General features: G+C 38.6%; 1 protein-coding gene across 1 annotated transcript; it reads right to left on the reverse strand.

The window, feature by feature from the left end:
* Positions 1 to 3,472: 3,472 nt before the first annotated feature.
* esrp1 (epithelial splicing regulatory protein 1) lies at positions 3,473 to 13,674 on the reverse strand (the record flags this gene model as incomplete). The annotated part of the gene is made up of 16 exons (XM_079240793.1): positions 3,473 to 3,607; positions 4,917 to 5,006; positions 5,492 to 5,633; positions 6,666 to 6,846; positions 8,215 to 8,467; positions 8,560 to 8,784; positions 9,430 to 9,749; positions 10,358 to 10,400; positions 10,538 to 10,670; positions 10,814 to 10,924; positions 11,020 to 11,074; positions 11,675 to 11,818; positions 12,202 to 12,313; positions 12,689 to 12,805; positions 12,939 to 13,097; positions 13,543 to 13,674. 16 exons carry the CDS (start codon positions 13,672 to 13,674, stop codon positions 3,473 to 3,475), a joined length of 2,352 nt encoding a protein of 783 aa, XP_079096919.1.
* Positions 13,675 to 14,565: the final 891 nt, after the last annotated feature.

Here is a 14,565-nt window from a genome sequence, read left to right on the forward strand (position 1 = left end):
GGCCTTGACCCGTGAACTCTGTGACTTCACTGACATCTGAAGCAAACAGGAGGACGCTGAAACAAAGTCCTAAATTTACTGACGTCAACCATTAATTGTATATTTGCACGCACACCAAGTAGTTATAAATACATACGTGCCCAGTGGCAATTGTTATATTTATTATTTCTTAATTATCATCATAGAGGGATCTTTATATTTGCTGAACTGAAACTGTGTAAAAAATTTAATGGAATCAATTTCTTTATTGCAGACAAACTGCAGATTTGCTGGTACAGCCTGCATGATAAATATGTTTATCTAAATTATGATCTGATTTAATTTGGGGTTATCTTTAGATTTTATGTCATTTCATTGTCATTGTGTTCATGTAGATGTCGAAACTGTATTTCAGACAATGACTGTTGAAGCACTAATCAGCACATAAGAGCACATTACTATTACATTGGTTTGTTGAAAGTGTAAATAGACATTGTAATTAATGCACTGACAACAAAACAGGCATTGTAAATGATTACTCCCATACTGTATTTATATTCAATTTTACATGCTGAAAACATTTGCAGCATTTGTGGTTTGAAACAAAAATCCTGAAACGAGTGAGTTAACATTATAATTGTGCTGCTAAACTGTGCAGCTGTGTAAACGCCTAGCTGTCCACTAGAAGGAGACAAATCAAAACTACTGATGCAGCGTTATAGGCAGTCATGAAGGAGCAGGATCACTTTGCTATTTTTTTACATATGGTTTTCATTGCAGTTCAAATGCAAATCTGATCTGAGAAAGCATGTTCTTGGAAATAAATTGTTAGGAGACATAAAGGCATTGCTTCAATGATTTATTTCTTATGAGGGTGTTTTTTGTTTAGGCAGCAGATGGCCTATACTATGGTGTATTCATTGACAGAGTTTTCTGACACCTGATCTTAATAAAGGCTACATCATCAGCTTCGGTTCAACCCTTCCACCTGTACATCGACATGAGAGTATGGATCTCTGTGCGCTAAATGTCACTACACCTCTCAGTGCAGGTACAGTGGAATAAGTCACACTATTAATTGTACATCTGCTCATTTCTTCAGTAACTTACATACCAATGAATAAGTGAAAAAATACGTCATGGTATGAGTAAAGGAATGTGCTGCAAATATCTGAGAGACTTTCTGATGTGTATTTAAAAAAAAAAACAAAAAAAAACTAGTTACTTTGGAATACTCTAATTTACTTAAAAGAAATCACATTGTTCACTACTAAACCCTGAATTCATTATTTAAAAGTTATTACATAGCATTTTTACATAATATATATATATATATATATATTTTATTTATTTATTTTTTTTTTAATCTAAGGGCAAGTTAATTGTTCATTTATTGCTGCAGCCACTGAGTGAGGATTCGGCAAAAGCGCCAGCTAAGATGCACTATAGTTTTAACATCTTATAAGGTACGTTTTCTTTAGTTTAATTATAGTTGTGTTGTTGACAAGGATAGAAGTTTCTTAAAACTAGAACATTAGCTCTTTGTTTGACCTTTTCAAACAAGTCAGGCTCGTCTTTTTAGGCAAATCTTCTTTGAAAGGCTAAACAATTATTAGTCCAACAGAGCTAATAGATTCAACATTTATTTTATTTGCTTTAATGATTTTAATAAGAAAGATACCAACATACCAAACCAAGCTAATCTTCTGGCAAAAATATACCAAATTAAATGCACTGGTTGCTGATTCTGTACTTATAAATAGCTAAAAAAAGCCACAGCATTTTCAGACAGTGCATTTAAGTCTGGCGTGAAGAAATCTGAAGAACTTAACACATCTTAGCTTGAGTTTTGTTAGGTAATGTTGCTATGCTGGTTTAGACAACCGTTTTTTGGGGTGGGAGAATGAGTGAGTGCGTTTAGAAGGAATAAAGTTGGGTGGAGTGCGCAGTGTTGAATTTCACAATGCTGAATCTGCCTCGAGGGGGTCTGACATCGTTTTGTTTGTCTTCCCTCTTTCTTCCCCACTTCCTGCTCTCCCTATTCTCCACTTTTCCACCCAGTGGAGAAAAAAAAAGGCATCTTCTCACATAATGTGTTTAGTGTGTCTAAGTAACAATGGCTTCTTTGCTGTAGTATGCATGCATGTGGGAAACTCAGAGGTAATCACTGAGAACAGTGTGAGGGAGTTCCCACAGTTTCGCCTTGAGCTGCATTCTGTCATCAGACAAGTCTGCCTGGATCTTTGTGCTGTCACACTTCAAATCCCTCCTGAGGTGCACAGCAGAGGGAGATGAAATGCTCAGCAAGCAAATGGTGAAATCAAGCGGAAGGAAGCTTGGAAATTTGATATGTTAGTTTTATTGTTTTTTTACTTTTTTTCTGTTTTCCAGCATGGCTGCAACAGGAACAAATCCTACTACTGGACATCCATACACAGCCAAAACATCAACTTTGCTGGTTACAAATAACAGCAAAATTCACAAGACATGTGCCAAACATGTCCTTCAGTTCCTTTCCTTTTCAATGTCTCTACAAGTCTACATGGCCAATTATGTCCAGAGTATGTATGTGAAAACAAAAGTGTGACAGCTAAATCTGAAGTACAATATGCAAATAAGTTGATCATGAACCTCCGACAGGTTGATGAGAGCTTATGACTCGAGTCCCATGGAAGAATTCAAACCCGTGTCACATGAACCGGGATTGTCCATTGCTAAGGTGAGCTCAAAACAAAAGGCAAACCACCACTGGCATGCCAAAAACACAACACTGACTTACTCACTGAGGGCACAGAAGAGGGAGAGACAAGGAGCTATGGAAGTGTGAGATGTCACATTTTCGTGAATTAAAGCCTGAGGAAAGGATCGGACTATCTGACAAACTCACAATGTAACAAATGTTATAATAAGATACTGCTATTATACTCTGAAACACATATCATGAGTTTAACTGATCAGCAGTGCACTAATATTTGGCATTATGTAAACATTTTAAAAGTTTTATTATTAAACTTCTTCATGCACTAACGCTTCCAATACAATCACTGTACTGTATCAAATGTGTATAAACATATAAAATGTAATGCATCAACAGATTATGACATAAAATGTGTCAACATAAACATGCATAATACTCATTCTCATCACTTTCACACTCACACACTTTCACTCTTCATAGAAAAGCTTGAAGAAAAATTGTTAGCTCAGTTGGTACTAAGACATTCTTCTCTAGTATTGCTAGCAAATATATCGTATTGATTACAATAACAGCAACATAACAGGTTTCTTTAAAGCTTTTAAAATACACATTGTGCAATACAGGGAAAAAAATGCTATTTTTTGGCTTAGGCCACAATGAATTAGTTTTTATATACATTTATCTCTGTATCTCAAAGATATAAATAACACATCTAAAAGACTATAAAAAATAAACTAAACCAACAAGTCTTTGACACATTCTAAGTTGTCACATGACTTATGTACAAGTGTGACCCTACAGCAGTGTCAGATCCAAGTAATGTCCTCCTGGTTTGGTCATGAGAGTGGGAAGGGACATGAGAGGAGCGTCTCCTCCACTGGACTGACCGATCAGAGTGCTGTTTAGGAGAGAAACGGACTCCATGGAACCCTGGTGAGAGGCCAGGAGGGGTGAGAGAAGGGGAGACAGAAAGACACAAGCGTATCACTGCAGTGCGAAATGAACAAACATGAATAAAAGGAGCCCTTATACCAACACCAGATGTTACCCATCACCTCCCCAAATGCCCGAAGTTGACACTTCTTATGATCTATCTACCATACTGTCACACTAAAAGACCAACAATTGACCGTTGGCTAAAAACTACTCCTTAGCTACTGTTGCTATGCATATCAAGTTTTCCAGTATGGCACAGAACAGGAGCAGATTGCAACATATCTGGAAGTGTTTGGCTGATTCAAATCACTTGTCAGTTCAGGAGGACTTGTACTTGCATATAATTTCTACTTGGTTTGCCACTTGTTCAAATGTTCACAAAGTGCATGCAGTTGCTTGTCCACCTTATTAGTCATCACAGTAAAAAAAAAAAAAAGCACTGTCCATTAGGCTTGTGGTACTGCACACACTATTTTTTGTTACTGAGATATAAGATTATAATTTTTCTAAAGCTTTTAAAAAAGCTCTTAATTAAAAAAAAAAAAGAAAAAAAAAAAAAGAGGCATTGTGAATCACCGATCAGTTGCTAACGGTTCTTGAGGATTGTGATTCAGTGTAGTTGTTTCAATGAATATTGGTTGATCGAGAATTGTTCGCCTGAGTATTGAATTCATCCTTACCAAGCTGAAACAAGCTGGTTCTCATGTGGTGTGTGTTTCAAACAGCGAGGGAAGGTACTCTATGTTAGCTACTCAGAAATTACAACAATTGTGGCTTATTTGTCTGAAGACATGCACAGTGTGTACTTACTGCCTTCTCTATGTAATTCTATTGTATATACATAGTACTTAGCTTGACAGTCCTGCTTTGCTATGGATATTAGGTCATGATTAGATAATCAATGTATCATGGGAGGAAGGTTAGTAAGCAGTAAGTTAATTCCCTTCCCCATCAGTGCATTATTTCATCTTTTCTTCAAAAGAATAGAAGTGTGTTGATAAGTAGCAGATAAAGCAGAGTCCCAGTCAAAATGATTAAAAACAAATCCCATAGATTAAATAATATCCAAGAAAATTTCTCCAACCACTCAGCCCAATCAAATATGTTCCCTTTGTGGCTGCTTTGTGAAGTGTTTGGAAAAATGTCCTCTCTTCTGAAGAAAACGTCATTGCCACATTGAGCCCAGTAACACCTTCTGATCACTCGAACAAGAGCTAAAACTGCTGTCTAAAGTAGAGACCTTCTCACCGAGCCCTCAGCCAATCCTTACCTGCCACCTGCCTCAGACACCCTAAATACACACCCATTCTTTGGGCTGCGTAAGCAAAGTCCTGGCTGGGTCATGACCATGCACTGGCCCGTGGGCGTGCATGAGAGCATCCTCGGGTGCGTACTGTGGCGTGAGGAAGGGGGGGGAAGGGATGACAGAGACACATGCTGCTATTAAACAAAACCTAATAGCAATGTGGGCCTGAGGAAATCCAGAACTGACATGATGAAGGGAAAATATATTTCTTGTCCTAGTTTGCCTGAATATTGAAAATAAACTCAGTATCATTTTCTTTTCTTTTTGATGCTTCACTCTCTTCTATGTTTAGATAATAAAAGCTTGAGTTCCTCCAGTTCAAGTTGAAGCAAGCAGCAGTATACATGTGACAGAACAGGGAGAGTAGACAGGATAAACTAGTTTGATAGCCTCTGGGCAACGACAATGGATGCCTGACAACACACGCCCATAAAAGGAAGATATTTGAATAAAGCATTTGGGAATGACAGGGAGGTATGTGGACTCTGAATCCACACAGCAATTGAAAAAATGAGCACTACATCAGTACAGTTATGGATAAAACATGGTGTGTTTGAAGGAAACTAGCTCACCTGGTATCCTTGAACGGCATTAATGAGGTCTTTAACACCACTGCTGTTGTAAGGCAGGCCTGGCATTCGTACCAATGCTCCAGGTGAAGAGAGGGAGGCAGGAGTGGGGAAGAAACCTAAAGTTGGAGGTGAGCCAGGTGGACTGTACAGATAAAAATGAGAGAGTAAATCAAGACTGCTGTCCCTAAAATAAATGAAAAGCTACACATTTGTCAAGAAACATAGCAGCAGCTGACAAGCAATACAAGACAAAACAGGGAGTGACCTTGGGTGTTGTCTGAAGTACGTCTCAATATCTAACTGGGGAGAAACAGAGGTCACTTGATGTTTACCAAGTTCTCTGATAACACAATATTCAGTTATTAACTACCCTTGTCCCAGTCTTTCTCCTTGGAAAGACGTATTCCAACATTTGAGAAAGTGTCTGTTTTTCCACAATAAGCAATTCAGTTTTTGGATGAAAAAACATATAAAATAAAAAGAAAACAAAGTGAAACCTGTTAAAACAACAACTTTAAATCGACAACCAGTGTGCAAGTTTAGTTTGTAAAAGAATTTGGGCATACACTGAGAAGAGTTAAGGCTGAAAAATATTATTTTTAAGGACTCATTAAACAAAACATAAACCTTAGAATGTTTTATGGTATCTGTGCCATTCAGTTCATCATAATACTTGATAAGTAAACAAAAAGTTCAGAAAAGTAATACTCCAAGTAGTTTCTGAGCAGCCATTAATTACCACTGTTTAACATCCTCAGTTTAAGCCTAAAAACTCTTCAGACCTTCACTTCTATTTATATTACTTAGAGTGTATCATATGATGGAAAAAGTTAGATTAACATGTAAAGTGACTCTCTCGACCTTTTCTATTCATCAAGTTCAACCTGAACCAATCAAAAAAAAAAAAAAAAAAAAAAAAGTGCTTTGTTCAAGATTGATTTAAAAATTACAGAGGGAGCTTCTCTTTTTTTTTTTTTTTTTTTTTTTAAAGGATTTTTGGGCTATAGTGGTCTTTATATGATAGTATTTAGAGACCTTGGGCCTGAACTTAAAACTGGGACAGCTGCACTAAGAAACTATACATCTCCTTACATGGGGAAGTTTAACCAGTTGAGCAATACACCACCCTGAAAGATGACAATATTGTTCAAATTATGTAACCATAACAACTTACCTGGGGTAGTAAGCTGTGTAGTTCATATATAGCTGAGCTGAGGCAGGGTAGTAAGCGTGTCCTGGTGGCAGGGGGCGAGGCGCCAGCAGCATCTGCCCTATAGGAGGGTAGAGAGCAGCAGCAGCTTCTGTGGGTAGCACAGGTGGAACAGGGGCAAAAGTGTAGGATGGTGGAGATAAACCTGGAAAGAGGGGAACAGAGGAGCAGAAGAAAAAATGACAACCACATAACACAAGCATACAACATCATCAGAGCACAGTCGTGATGGTGAAGACTGATCATTGATCGATTCTACAAGAGGAGCTCATGCAAACAGTGACCAATCATTGCCTTTAATTACTATTTGACACGTTTGCATGTCTGCATGTTGTAATCAAGAGTTTTTCTCTGCTCTGTGCTGTGTCTGTAAGGGAAAGAACTTGCATTGTTTTCATTTTTCTACTTCAAACTGTAAGGCATGCTTTCAAATGTCTCAAAATCAATTGAATCGCAGCTGCAAGTCTCGTCAGCATTTAATTTGATTCTACGTTCCCATTAGCACTGAGCCATCTATATGGCCAATATTTCCACAATGAGAACAACAGTGCACAATTCCAATATAAGTTTATTATGCATATTGAATAAATGAGTTGACATTTATTAGTTTTTGGTGTTCTTTCTGGAACATTTTCACAAATCCAGAACACGATTCTGGCTTTTAACTGATTTCTGTTAAACAGAGATTATCTTTAAATCTTCAAAATGATTTTAATTATTACAGTGCAGTTGTTTACTAATGTTAACACCAACACATGTACACCAAACGGATCCCAAACACACCATTTCTAGTTTTGGCTACAGACACAGAGAACAAAGCACATCTAAACACCAGCTCTGGCCACCGTTCACATTGCTTCCAATCAGGCAAGGATAGTAGATGCACACTTTCTGCGGCGTGCTTGTCTATTAATGCTAAATTCCAAAGCCACCACCAATTTGATAAGATTGAAAAAATGTAAGCTATATACACGTTCCCATTTTGTGTACTAGTTTGAATTGCATTGTCTTGCTTACACTTTTCCAACCCCTTCAGATCTGTATGAATTAGTGAAGTGGTGGTAAGGGAATGTGATTAAGAACAAGTAAGAAACAGGGCAGAGAAAAATAACCCTACAGTCTCCAATGAGAATGTGTGAACACAGGTGAAAAATGACAGAACAGTTATCACACCTTGTTTGTCTGGGCATGCAGATGGGTGAATTAATCACACTTAATGACAAAGAGGACCCACACTTACATACAAAAACTTTCTCTCACACACACACACACACACACACACACACACACACACACACACACACACACACACACACACACACACACACACACACACACACACACACACACACACACACACACACACACACACACACACACACACACAGTTCTGAATCCTTGTCCCCATCCTCCCACAGTTCTAGATTGGAGAAAAACCAGCAGCTCTGCCACCACGGCAGGAGCCCACCTACCCTGCAGTCCCGAAGCACCCCCAGCTCCCAGCAGCACTTACGTCTGGACTTACATGGCGGCGGGCTGAGCCCTGTCCCACTCCTGCTGCGGATGTATGAGTGTGTTTGCATGTGTGAGAGCGAGCCTCCCATCAGCACCAGGCCCATCTCTTCGGTGCTACAAGGAAAGACCTCCACGTAGCGGTTGTTTGCACCACGCTGGCTTGACATCACATGCTTGTGAAGTCGCTGTGAAGCCTGAAGTGCCCGCTCTGGAGAAATCATCTGGATAAAACAGTCACCTGATGGACGGCCCTGGAAACACATATCATGGATGATTATTCCATAATTTTTTTGTCAGAAAGTATGTGAGCCAATGGGTGTGTCAGTGTGGTTAGTACATGTACCTGCTGGTTGAGAACCATGTGCACACCATGTGGTCTGATATCCTGTGTAAACTCGCCCAGGAAGGTAAGGATGTCTTCTATGCTTGCAGTGTAAGGCAGCCCCCTCAGCCTCAGGCAGTCCCTCACACCACCAGGAGAGGGCAGGAGAGACACTGTGGGTAGCATTGAAACTAGGGGGGCTGGGGCTACAGGGATCAGGGGGGCTGATGAGTACCGGTTTAACACCTAAAACACACAACCACAGTTTTAAATTACACAAGCTGCATAAAGCAAACACTGTCAAGGAATCAGTCTGGTTCTAGACTGCCTTATCTGTGTTTAGCATATGTGGTTAGGTGGAAAAAAAAATAGTTAAAACTTAAGGCCATCTCTTAGTCACTTCCCTGTGGACAACAAGTTTAGTCCATGTTGTGTTTAATTTGTTGAAATGTCAGACAGGAGCTGGCTTACAGCCAACAGGACAGCAGCATGTTTACATTTCTGAAAGGACCAATTAATAGCCCTGCATGCTGTTAGACACAAAAGCTTGAGAAAAAGCCTCTGCATGTGGGTTGTAAGATTATCAATCAGCATAAATAGAAAAAAAGATTTGTGAATTGATCTCACAAGACCGAGGAGAGCAGGACACAAAGAAGGAAGAAGAAAAAAGGATAGAAAAACTGTGTACAAACACACAAAAGGCAAACACAGCACACTTTGTCATGCAGGTACACATTCATAAAGCCTTGCTCCAATAATAATTTTAAAAAAAAAATACAAACATACAAATAATTTTATAAGAAAAAAGCGTGTTGCGTTTGTCTAATTTTAAGAGCATGAAAACTATAAAACTTTCACCACAGATTGAAAAAAAGAAACCCACGGACATACCTGTTGCACCTCAGCTGCCGTGCTTTTAAACAACTCAATGTATCGTTTCCCAAGGATTTCCTTGTGTTTTCTCAGAGCACACTGAGCATGTTCCTCACAGGAAAACAAAACAAAAGCATCTCCAGTGGGACGGCCATCTGGGTAGTGAACAAATAGGATGCCATCCTTCCCTCCACTGACCGGACATGTGTCATTTAGCCCATCCCCTGGAGAGAAGAAAGCCAGCACCTGCTCGTGTGTGGCGGTGAAAGGAAGACCTCGCATCCTCACTATGATCTGGTCTTCATGAGACAGGAACATTGCCACCTCATTGGAAGTACCTGATTAACACAAAAACACAGACACACTTATTTACCCACTGGTCATCATGCATTGTTTTGTTTCTTTGAGCAGCAGACAGTTTCTTTTTATGCTCTTCACTAATGCAACTGAACTTGACTTTGATGCCTTCATAATTTTCAGTGACAGTCCAAAACATCTTTCTGATTATATTCCTAATCATGTTGTGATGAAGTCATTTATGTTTCCTTCATTGAACTAATAAAATCATAAATATGCACATCAGATGACTCAGTAATGACTTGTGGCTGGTTGACTAACTTTTTGCCCTCTTCAAAAGGCCATGTTACCATTAATAAGCAAATGACAGTGCTGAGTCATAACTGACCATTTACTCAGCAATTTATAAACTATGATTTTCTCTTAGACAACAGGAATCTAAAACACCAAACAGACTTGGACAAGACTCATTTTGCCAAAACAGAGAACTGTTTTGTTATGATAGATTTCCATATTTTTAACTTTTGCATCATGAGGATTTTAAAATTTGGAAGTGCATTGGACAACTTTGTCTTCAGGGCTTTAGTTCCTCATTCAAGACCCAAACATATAAATATGAAAAAAAATATATATATATATATTATCTCACCTCCTGCTATCTTCAGGAAGTCTTCTCCAGTTGCTTTATAAACCTGCCAAGAGAGGGAAACAAGGTGCTTATTTGAGAGTACTTGTCACCACAGATGTGTCTGAAAAATTAAACAAATAAATGAATAAAGATAAAATAAATGGAAAGACTTCCATATTTGGTTATGTTTAGACAGGTTACCTCAATGTATCTGCTGCCCATGTGGTGTTTGTGTCGCTGCAGAGCTAAATCTCTGTGTTCTTCACTGGCAAAGCGAACAAGTGCTTCTCCATTTCTCCTCCCCTGAGCATTAAGGCAGAGTGCAACCCCTCCTCTATACAACACAACATATTAGGGGTTAAAGCAGAATCAGGCAACTACAGCTTCATCATCATTTACATGATGGCGAGATCTGTATAAGATCTGTATACAAAGATCTGTATAACTAAGCATGTCTGTGAGATTTCTACATCATACTTGGCAATGTTGAGTCCTCTGAAGAAGCGAGCAATGTCCTGGTCAGAAGACTGCCATGGCAACCCTCTGGCTCTGATCACTGTGTTGTCGCACACTTTCTCCATCTTACTGCTGCACACATTCAACCATACGAAGAAATTAGCACAGCAGGAGTGAACACGTTCAGTTCAGAAGTGGAGAAGGAATGTTTATCTGGACTCACTCACCAAGTGCCACTCTCAAACCTCTCGCTGACTCTCTCTGGATTAGAAAATGTGTGGCCTGTAATGGGAAAGTAATGTTTTCTAAATTACCGGTAGATAGCTAACGTCTGAAACCACAAACAGTAGCTGAAATGCAAACCGAGACCATTTTTAACCATTATTCCAACTGTTTAACCCACTTATACCAAAAGATACACTCATTAAAAGCATTTGTTTACACCCTGCCTTGTATACACACACAACACATTACATCCAGCTTAAATGAGTTTAATTCTTGACTTCACACACTGGCAACTTCTTTATAAAGAAGTCAATATAAACACCAATTCACTTGAGGATGTAGCTAATACGTTTCCTCATTTTCAAACACTACAGCTTCTAATCTTAATTTATTAAACCTCAAAGTGATAAAAATTTCTCAGTATGAGACTTGATTTGTCTTATCAATAAGACAGGAAGTGGCAGTCACTGTTTTTAATGAGTTTGCTAAAAAAAAAAAAAAAACACGCACAAAATAGGCTCTGGTTAAAAAATCTCTTTTAGCTTTCATTCCTTGAATTAACAGTTCTGTTGTTGTAGCATAATAGAGTGTCTTCCATAAACATCTACAGTTGACCATAGATGTCAAACTAACTAGTGATTCTTATGAGATACTCACAAAATGGATCAGAGAGCAAAGCAAGAACAATGCTGGACATAAGCCTGGTCTGTTGTACGGCCACTTCTGCAGGCAATGTGGCCGATGAATCCTGAGACGTCAAGGGATCCCACATGTTGGTCTCATCAACAGGTATACTAAGAGCTGAGGAGGAGCCAGTTTAGGAAAGTAAACAGGACACTGGCAAAATACTGTTACCCATCTAAAGATGGAATAAAATGAGAAACAGCAAGTCTGGATAAGTGAGTTAAAAAGTGGATGGGTGAGGTCTGTGCTGTTGGCAAAGCACACACTCTTTCACGAAGGGCTTAGAAAGGTGCTGCCATTCTTTCCTTATTTGCATTTCAAAACCTCTTACCCTGCAGCCAACACCCTGGCTTGTTAACTTTTAATATGCTATTTTTGAGTGCAGCATGTGCACAACAAGATCAATCCAATAGGAGAAAACAATAACACAATCTCAAAACAGTTCAGTAAATAACACAACAATGTCAACAGGTCACAAAATGTAAAGATTAAAAGGATACAGTTTGCCATGATGTGTACATTCAAATCCTTGAGGTCAGATCTGGGAAAGTGATTCTTAAATTCCTTCCGAAGGTCGAAGAAGGAGTAAAAACAGTCCGGTACCAGGATGTTCTAAAGAGAGAAGAGATTGTATAAAAAGGATGCGAACAAGTTGCCAATCAACAGCTGTTATTTTATGACTCTCATTACACTGTTTGCTCAAGCTCGTGAAACATACACTGCTTTCTTCACTGCAGTTGTTTGAGTAAAACAGTTTTAAGATGTGGGAGAATGTCATCAACTCAGATGTATGTGCAGAAGTCCAAAATACATATAGGCTTGTGTCATTCGATAGCTTTGCATGAGCGCCTCTTTTCTGTGGATCAGTTTCACGGTAACATTTAATTCAGCTGGGAGAAGAGTGCTGACACAACACTAATGGATCCTGCAGCAGTGAGTGAACATCCGCCCTAGCTTTAAGGAGTTCACCCAACCCAGCTTGCTCACCTTGCTCGCTGCCTCAGGGTGAATCACTTGACGGATGTGGAGCTGCCCGTCAGTACACAAACACAACGACGTGCCTGCGCCCGCACTGTTCACCTCATTCGTAAGTTGTAGATTAAACTGTGAAAAAAAATAACACATCCCACACTATTAAGTGAAATTAAAAAAAAAAAAAAACCCATAATCTGCATCATGGATCCAGAATATATTAATAATGTTAATGTATCTGCAGATACTCAAGAGACTTCATTACCAGGTTTAAAGCACTGTCAATACTTGTAACTGTGGATAAGCAGTCTGCTCCAGACTCATTCTCCTCCTCTCGACTTTCCTCCACCACATCCTCCTCTGCTTTTTCTTCTGTCAAGTCTAAGAGGTCAGGCTTAATGAGGAGCTCATTCACCTTGCCCAACTGGTTCAGAGAAGAAAACAAGTCAGTCTTGAAACAGTGGCACAAACAGGAACATGTTTAGAACATGTTGAATATGATAGAGGTGAATTTATGCAAATAGATTTTCATTGAAAAAATTATTACTATTATGACTGATGAGCAAAAATCTCCATTATTTTTCTGTCACTTCAAGAGGAAAAGCACTAATAACTTGTTATAGGCCTATTGGTTGACATTGGAACCTAATTTCAACTAATAAATCATTATTCACAAAATGTTGAAATAAAGAATAAGCCGAACTGATCACGTTATTAATTAATATATCAACGACTTTAACATTATGACTCAGTTTGGTTTCAGTTCAGCTTGTTCCTTCATCACTGGATTTCCTGCTTTGGAATCACGAAAAATAGGAATCAACAAGTCGCCTACAACTCAATAAGCATCATTTCTGCGTTTCTGTTACCGTTTTGTTCTTTACATCCACCAACTGCCAAACCAAATGCACGAGCTCCTTCTCATCGGATCCCAGCAGATCGCCGCTCGTGCCAGATGTGGCGGTGAAAAGCACCACCAGGTAGTCTACCTGCGCCGTCATCTGAACGCAAACGGCTTAAAAAAAAGACTAAAGTAACACAAAACTGAAAAAAGAGTAAATATAAACCTAACAAACAGCGGCTACAGAGATGAGACACACTGGAGTCAGGAGGTAGCCGCTTCACTGTGACACCTGAGCTCCGTCAAAATCCAAATTTTTATCGCTTGTTAATTTTTTACTCCCGCAGTCACCATCGCGAGGTAATGGCTGAAACTCCCCGCTTTTGTAGTGAGTCTACCTGTGGGACCACGTGACTTTTTACCTGCCCCTCCTTCTCTCAGGTAGTTCAAAGATTAGGACGTGGCAAACTTTGGAAATGTAGGCTATCTGTAATTTACTGTAAATAGTAATAGGCTAGTGATTGTGTAAACCTGTGTAAATCGTTTCAACTGAGTTTACATGTTCTCTGTATAACTATTTATGGGATCGAGGGATTAAAACAAACAAAGCAAGAACGAAAATACTTCCTATAACTGATAGTCTGTTTGATCAGCACATCTGGCCTCTATAAAATTTGAATGATTCAGCTCAGTTGAATTTCTTTCTAGCAGAAATAGCTTCCTTATATTTAATCAAATAAGGCCTAATCCTAAATCAAAATACAACAAAGCTTGACGATCGACCAAACAAAAATACATCAACATCAAAATTCATGAATAGTGAATAAGCGTGTTTATTAATTTTTTGTTGATGTTAATTCAAATATTATAGAAGTCTTAAAATTATTATATGAGCACAAAAACGGTTTTATTCTGAAAAAGGTTTTACTTTTATTCAACTTTCAATTCAATTACACTTTATTTGTGTGTGTGTATATATATATATATATATATATATATATATATATATATATATATATATATATATATATATATATATATATATATATAT

This window comes from Telmatherina bonti (genome assembly GCF_933228915.1).
Source record: "Telmatherina bonti genome assembly, chromosome: 5".
In the NCBI taxonomy this organism is placed as follows: Eukaryota; Metazoa; Chordata; class Actinopteri; order Atheriniformes; family Telmatherinidae; genus Telmatherina; species Telmatherina bonti.